Raw genomic sequence first — 7,570 nt, 5'->3', positions numbered from 1 at the left:
TCCCTCTCTCTCTCTCCCTCTCCCTCTCTCTCTCTCTCTCCAGAGGTTTGAACACTCTGCCAAGCTGAGAAGGAAGATCACTACCTACGTCTCCTTCCCCCTAGAGCTGGACATGACCCCCTTCATGGCCTCCAGGTGTGTGTGTGTGTGTGTGCGTGTGTGTGTGTGTGAGGGTTACATTGTGAAGTGTATGTAGTTATGGAAAGTGTATTATGCAAGCGTGTGTGTTTATTCTGGCATGTTCTGTGTGCGTCTCCCAGTAAGGAGAGCCGTATGAACGGCCAGTACCAGCAGACCGTGGACCCTTTCAACAACGACAACAAGTGAGGACACACAACCATCTCTAGGATTACATGAGGGGACGCGGTCCATCTGACCGTCTCCCACTCCTCCTTCTCTCCCTCCCCTTCCTCTCTCTGACTCTACCTCTTCCTCCTCCTCCTCCTCTCTTCCTCCAGGTACTGTCTGTTTGCGGTGGTGAACCACCAGGGGACGCTAGAGAGCGGCCACTACACCACCTTCATCCGCCAGCACAAGGACCAGTGGTTCAAATGTGACGATGCCATCATCACCAAGGCGACCATCAAGGACGTACTGGATAGCGAGGGGTGAGAGTACACCCCTCCCCACCCCCAAAACTCAAGGATCAAATCAAAACTTTATTTATATAGCGCATTTCAAACACAAAAGCAACACAATGTGCTTTACAGAAAGAAAGACGGGGGTGGGGGGGGGTGGGGGGGGGGTGTTCATATACTGATCTGACACGTAATTTTCCAGATGGCTGAATGGAGGATGGATGAATGAATGCTTAGTCATGTCGTTCAGCTATCGGTGTGCAGTATTGACTGGTACTAACGCCCTCTGTTCTCTCCCCTTCCAGATACCTGCTATTTTATCATAAACAGTTTCTGGAGTACGAGTAGTCCCCCTGCTCTGAGGTCATCACACACACACACACACACACACACACACACACACCTACATACAGACCAGGGTCCCCCGAGGGTTCTCCAACTTAAATTTAAGACTTTAAGACCTTTTTAATACCACTTAGAATAAAATTGAATGCCAACTTCACAGCCATACTGGTAAACGTGTGAAGGATATAATGGAAAATGGGGAAGGATTTTAAGCCCTAGAAAATATTTACCATAGTACAGTACTTGAATTTAAAACATTTTATTGTACTCATATTCATATTTAATATACAATAGCTTTGTGAGGTGTGTGTGTGTGTATATTCTAATATAACAAAATGAAAAAGATGCATATTCGTCACATTAAGAGCCACACCCCTCTCCATGCCTCTGCTCCAATGCCAATGTCAATGGTCTCGGATGAACCCTAGACTGCTTTTCGGTGACAGCAGCGAGCACCTACTGTATAGCACAGTACTGCGCCCTGCAAAGCTCTTCACCAACGGCAGAGAAATCCAGCCCAGCGGCTACTGCTGCTAGCGCTAGCAGTGCTGCCGCACCGTCTGCCAAGCCTGTGAACCAGCGGGCTCATTGTGGCTCTACGCACCCGATACAGCATGAATCAGCTCACCAACTCTTCAGGCAGAGGTGGTTAATTAATTAGCACAATATTCAAAACAAGGTTTCCCGACTCTGAGATCGCGGCTACTTTCACGCGTGGGAGCAACAAGACTAAGACCAAATTTGGCCTGGCTCCGTTCATCACAAAACAACTGACTGACCAGCCGCGCACACTCCACGGTCAACGTGTACACTGACATAAACAGTACTACTGTCATATTTCTGATGTTACATTATTTATTTAATCCTACGAAAGGAGAAGAACACAGTTTAAGACCTTTGCAAACGAAATTCAATACTTTTAAGGCCTTACTTTGACAATATTAAATTCAATGCTTTTTAAAATTATTTTAAGACCCCGAGGGTACCCTGTACTTGGAGATACACACACACACACACGCACACACACACAGGGCTGGAGAGAGAAAAGGGGGATTTGGGGTGATGCACAAGCCTACCTGGAACCTACAGCTCTACATGAGAAGAGAGAAGAGATCTCAGTCTGCACTGAACTCCAGTACTACCGGATCTACTAGACAGGAGAACAGGAGGGAGGGATGGAAGGAAGGAAGAGGTACAGGGAGTGGAAGAGGAGGCACATCCTACGCTCTCTCTCTCTCCTTTTCACTTGTTCATGAGAGACGGATGGGCAATTGAGTCTTCACACATTCATACCTTACTTTATAAATCCTTAATTCCATTTAATCACACACACACACACCTGCGGCCGCAATCATCTCCAAACGACCACGCATTTCGAGGATGGAGGACAAACGTGTCTTTCTTCTGTATATGCATTATGGCTGCGAATGCATACGATCAAACGGTGGTGAGAGGTACCGTGAAGACAGACTTGGTTAGGGACATCATGGTTGGTGAGTGTTCAGTAGTGAGATACTGTATGAACCCAGCACACGTCTATTTTTTGAATCGAGCAAATGCAATGCCGGTGGGCGGAGGGAGGGAGAGGTTTACCCCTCCTCTTTTTTTGCTCCTCTTTTCTTTAGGGCAGGGTAAAAAAAAAAAAAAAAAAGTATTTATATTTTTATACATCATTTAAAACATTTTTGTTTACGGTCGGTTTGCCATCCTCCCTTTCCCCCTCTCCAGAGTTTGTCGTTTGTCGTGTTGTGCCGTCAGGTCTTTTCTGAACGAGAAAACTGAAAAGTCGTGCTTCTCTTGTGAGACTGCTGTTGTGGAGCCTGTTTCATTTTGGTTTGATTTCTTTATGTTTATGGTGATGATGATGATGATGACGACGATGGCATAATGTTTGTGTTGAGAATGTCTGGTGGTAAAGCATTGTTGTGAAACTTTGAGACGAGCACGGTTCTCACAGTGTATCCTGCCAACCTAGGCTCGATCCTACAGTGTTACCTCAGCCACATAATCGCTCTATTCCGTGTGTGTGAGTGTGTGTGAGAGAGAGAGGTGTGTGTTTGCGTATGCATGTGTGCATGCTTGTGTACAGAAAGTGTGTGCGTGCGTGCCCACGTGGTGTGCGCGTTCCCATGTTTGTGTAGTGAATGTGTGCGTGTGTGATTGTGTGTACAGTATGCCCATGTGGTGTGCGCGTGCCCATGTTTGTGTACTGAATGTGTGTGTCTGTGCGTGCGTGCGTGCGTTTGTATGCACGTGTGGTGTGCGCGTGCCCATGTTTGTGTACTGAATCAGTACTTACTTGCATTCAGCATGCTATCTAAGATGGATCTAAAAGTTTGGTGTCGGAAGACTTGTACCCCCCCCCCCGCCCCCCCCCCATAATTATGTATGTAAAATTATGTATGTATAATTATGTATGTAAAAGGTTGTATGTATGTATATGTACATGTACAGTTTGTATGTATGTTAATAAGTCATGAACGTGGTTCAAACGTAAACACCTTCATCTGTGTTGCCGGGCGAGTTAGGGCCAGGGTCCTGACCGCCCCTCCACTCTGCTGCAATGCCTGGACTCAACGACGGTCAAACCCACAATAAAGCTCTATATCTCTACCTGGTCGTATTATTGATATTCCTTTATTCATTCAACACATATATATATAGGAAGTTATAAGAAGCTATAACTATTCCCTTACCATCTACATGCATCAATAGGCTATTTATATCCAGCTTGCATTATGACTTAAAAAAAATAAACGAACAACATTTTTCACTGTTTCTCCAGGTGGCTGAATACCCCAGCATGCTCAGTATAACCCATTTGATGTCTTGCTATAACAAACTCAACTCTGACGTGTTGAGAAAGTGTCAGCTGCGGTCTCGGGGGAAGTCCTTGGCTGTACAGGTAGCTGGCCAGCGTCCAGTTTAGGTCTCCGGACCAGGTTCTGGTCTGAGAGCGAGGTGGTCTGGATGTTTCATTCTCACGCTGCCGAACCAATCAGAGCTGCGGTGTAGCCGCGTTGCCCTGGTTACCCCTGGCGTGCTGTGGAAAACGGGCGTCGTCCGGCTCTGTTTTTTTTTTTCAGTGGTCGCTTCCCGCGCTAGGCTGAGAGGGAGAGCAGATGATCGGGAGTGCTCCTGTCATCTCTCCCCCCAGCCCGCCAGGTAAGACCCCCGCCCCGGGTGCCTTTTCCTGGGTCCAGTGCGGGGCCCCTGTGGGTTGGCCAGGGCTCTGGAGGACAGCCTGCTGGTAGAAGGAGAGAGGGGAGGGTCGCTGCTCGCCGTCCCACACTAAGCCCGGGGTGCGGAGGTCGGGGAAGCAGTGGACACAGTCGCAGGTCTCGGTGGGGCCGGAGGTCGGGGAAGACAGGAGTCGGTTCATCTGGTACTGGGACACACCGGGGTCCATCAGGCAGTCTATAGACACACACACACAAATTTAGCATGAAGCATAGGCTGGCAGATACACACACACTTAAAAAGACACAATTATTATACACACTCACACATTCAAAAACACATATTTGCACACCGACCTTTGGGGGAGAGGCCATGCTGGTTGGGCTCCAGCCCCACCTTTCCCTCATGTCCCTGGGCATTACCATTCACTGTGGGCCCTGGCCTGGAGGGCCTAGGCCTGGTCCTGGCCCTCCTCAGCAGAACCACCAGGGCCACAGACAGAGCACAGAGCAGCAGGCCCACACACAGGCCCAGCAGGGAGTACACCAGGAGGGCAGAGTGAGGCGGGCCTCTGGGCGGAGGGAGCCTCCTGTTAGTGGGCACGTGTAAGGCAGTCTTAACCACATGGCTCGGAGTGGGAATGAGGACTGGAGGCTGGGCTGAAGGGAGAGAGAGAGAACCGGTCAGGATCAGGTAGCCTGTCAGAAATGTGAGAAAGCATCACTTCTGCTTTTCAACCCGTGAAGGGCCGTTATGTGACACTCACGCTGACAATGGCTGGAGCACTCGGAGGGGTGAGTGCCCGGACTGCCACACACCTCAGCACACCTCAGGCATTTCTTCAGAAGACTGTCGTAGTACTGACCAGATACCGCCCTACACTCCAGCAAAACTGGACCAAAACACACACACACACACAATGATAGTTTGGGATAGCATTACTATAATGTTTATTTCCTTTTTCCTTTTTATAGTAATAAGCAAGTTATCTAAAAACACATTTTTATTTATAATAACGGCCTGGTAAGAGGCAAAGGGCGTTTTTTAGGGACTGGAGTTGGGATTAACATTTAAAAATGTATAAAGTGGTTGTAGTCCTTTGTATAATGTCACATTCCTTTTTTTATTATCACAAAGCAGGCACATATTGCTAACACTAATCTTAACTTGCACTGAAGGGCGTCAGGACACTGCATGTACATTATGTGTGGCTGCATTCATGTGTGTGTGTGCGTGTGTTTGTAAACTCACCACAGAAGTTGGTACATCTGGCATGTTGGTGTGGCTGCTGGCACACCATCTGACAGGACATACAACTCCTAACTAGATCATCCCAGTACTGGTCCTCAAGACAGCCAACCATACCACACACACACACACACACACTGGGGAGGAAACCGCAGGTTATGGAATGAGTCATATCATTCTTGATTAGCAGTTCAAATCCTTTCAGCATCTCAAACTCTTTATGCTGTCAACAATGACCATAAGGTACACCAGGTACAGTAGTCTATAGGCTACATTTGTTTTCATGAGGGACTTCCTCAATGGCCGTTCCATTTATATTTACAAAGCTCTTGGGTATTTTACGATTAGATTTTTTGTCTCAGATTGTTGCAAGAAGACCGCCAGAAGATCTTCATTATCGTTATCAAACCCACACTAACCTCTGTAGTTAAGATAAATGAATTACTGTACAGTATGAAGACCTCACTTTAATGATCCGAGATCACATCTTCTGTATCTTTGCGCTCTGCTCTGCTGAACTCAAGGTCAGTGAGCTGTGAAATGTACACATGCTCGACAGCCAGCTACACCTGTGCTCCTCTGCTCTCTTCGACCGTTTCCATAGTTCACCCCCGTCATAGCCATTACACAGATAAACAAATCCGATCAAATCTGCCTTTATTGATAGCTTATTGCTTCCACATAATGCACATGATGCACTGTGATTACATCATTATAAACAACAGAAAACATTGGCATGATGAAACTCACTGTCAACTCTGGATATCAACCACTGAGCAACTCCTACTGTACTCAAACAGTAAAACACACCACAAAAAGTCGCTTACCTAGTTAGGCGTGGTGGTAGATAGCTGGTAGGTGTGTGGTGGGGACTCAGTTTGAATGGGTCCTCATGTTGAGAGTCTGGGTGGTATTTTATAAGTGGGGTGATTTGGGTATGACCACATTTAAACCTTTCTGGGACTTCCCCCTCCAGCCCTATATGAGTCCCCAGTCTTCTGATGAGTCACAATTGATGACTGATGAGATGTTTTAAGTAACCTTTGGAGGTCCTAAATCTCTGTATCTGTGCTGCATGAAATAAAATAAAATTGTATTTGAAGTACTTTGCACACTTCAATGAGTTATGTACCCTTTTGTAATACTTCATGAGCAGGGGTTTACTGTATCAATATTTCATGCTAAAGTTAGGGCTATAGTTATTTTTCTACTATGCACAGTACATGCAGCAGTGCATTTTACATTTCCTTATATTCACAGACATGCATATAGACATGCCTCCGGCACATTTGCAAAAGTGTGACCATCAACGGTTAGACGACTTGTTGTTGAGTCACCATGAAACTAAAGCTGCGCCCCTCCCAAAGCTCTCTGCTGGTCTAGTTGTTGTGTAGAAACCTGCAACCTACAGAAACCTACCCAGGCCCAGAATAAACCTACAGAAACACAGATGTTTAGTCAAATCAGAGGAGGAAAGGAAGTTGTAAAATCACTCTAACCTATAGCAGGCAACAGGAAATGTATGTAGAAGTTATCGTAGGTGAATTTCAAATACGAATGAGACAACACATTTTTAAACGTGATGTCTCAATTGTAAGGGTTAGGGTTAGAGCAGGATGAACAAAATGTAAACATGTAAAGTTAATCTACTGTATACTCACTGCACCTTGCATCATAAACTGCTGTTTCATTTGATATGAGAAATGATAAGGTACATACTAATAGTCCACACCAAACATGTAGGCTACTGTAGCCTATATGGATGGCAGTTAGGTTTCAGACAGTAAATATCACCTAATAACCTCTCTCCCTCTCTCTATCTCTCTATCTCTGTCATATACCCCACTGCTCACGAAATACGTTCCTTTACCTTGACTGACTCATGTCAGGGCTCTGAACTTGACAGCACAACAGCAGATGGCACTGTTGACTGCTGTTTCTACTACTGTTGACTGCTGTCTATTTCTACTACTGTTGGCAGTGAGAGGAGTTCTATGCTATTTTATTGCTCATCTAGCTCTTGTCACCAAGTGGAGTCCTTGTGAGTCCAGATAGCGAGTTGTTGCTACTGCCCTACAATATAAATAGGCCTACTGTCCACCTGCGGTAACAAAGACATAGCTTTTCATAAGTGTAGCTGGTTAAAACGCAGAAACGCGTGGGTTGCATTCTTAACAGGCAAGCAATTGCCCTTGGCTCAAGGCACTTAACCTAACAGT

General features: G+C 46.2%; 1 protein-coding gene across 2 annotated transcripts in view; it reads left to right on the top strand.

Annotated features, from left to right (window-relative positions):
• The window catches only part of usp22 (ubiquitin specific peptidase 22), a 15,698-nt gene extending 12,408 nt beyond the window's left edge, over positions 1–3,290 (top strand). Inside the window, exons 10-13 of one of the 2 annotated variants that reach the window (XM_084456305.1) lie at positions 44–135; positions 261–323; positions 459–608; positions 884–3,290. In XM_084456305.1, the coding sequence (XP_084312431.1) occupies positions 44–135; positions 261–323; positions 459–608; positions 884–926 (348 nt within the window). In that variant the 3' untranslated portion in view covers positions 927–3,290. Of the gene's footprint in view, positions 136–260; positions 324–458; positions 609–883 lie in introns of those variants that run through there. The other variant, XR_014630970.1, reaches the window with a different exon arrangement.
• The last annotated feature ends 4,280 nt before the right edge of the window (positions 3,291–7,570 follow it).

This window comes from Borostomias antarcticus (genome assembly GCF_949987555.1).
Source record: "Borostomias antarcticus genome assembly, chromosome: 22".
Classification (NCBI taxonomy): domain Eukaryota; kingdom Metazoa; phylum Chordata; class Actinopteri; order Stomiiformes; family Stomiidae; genus Borostomias; species Borostomias antarcticus.
Note: the sequence above shows the minus strand (reverse complement) of the source record. Positions and strands in the feature narration are given on the sequence as shown.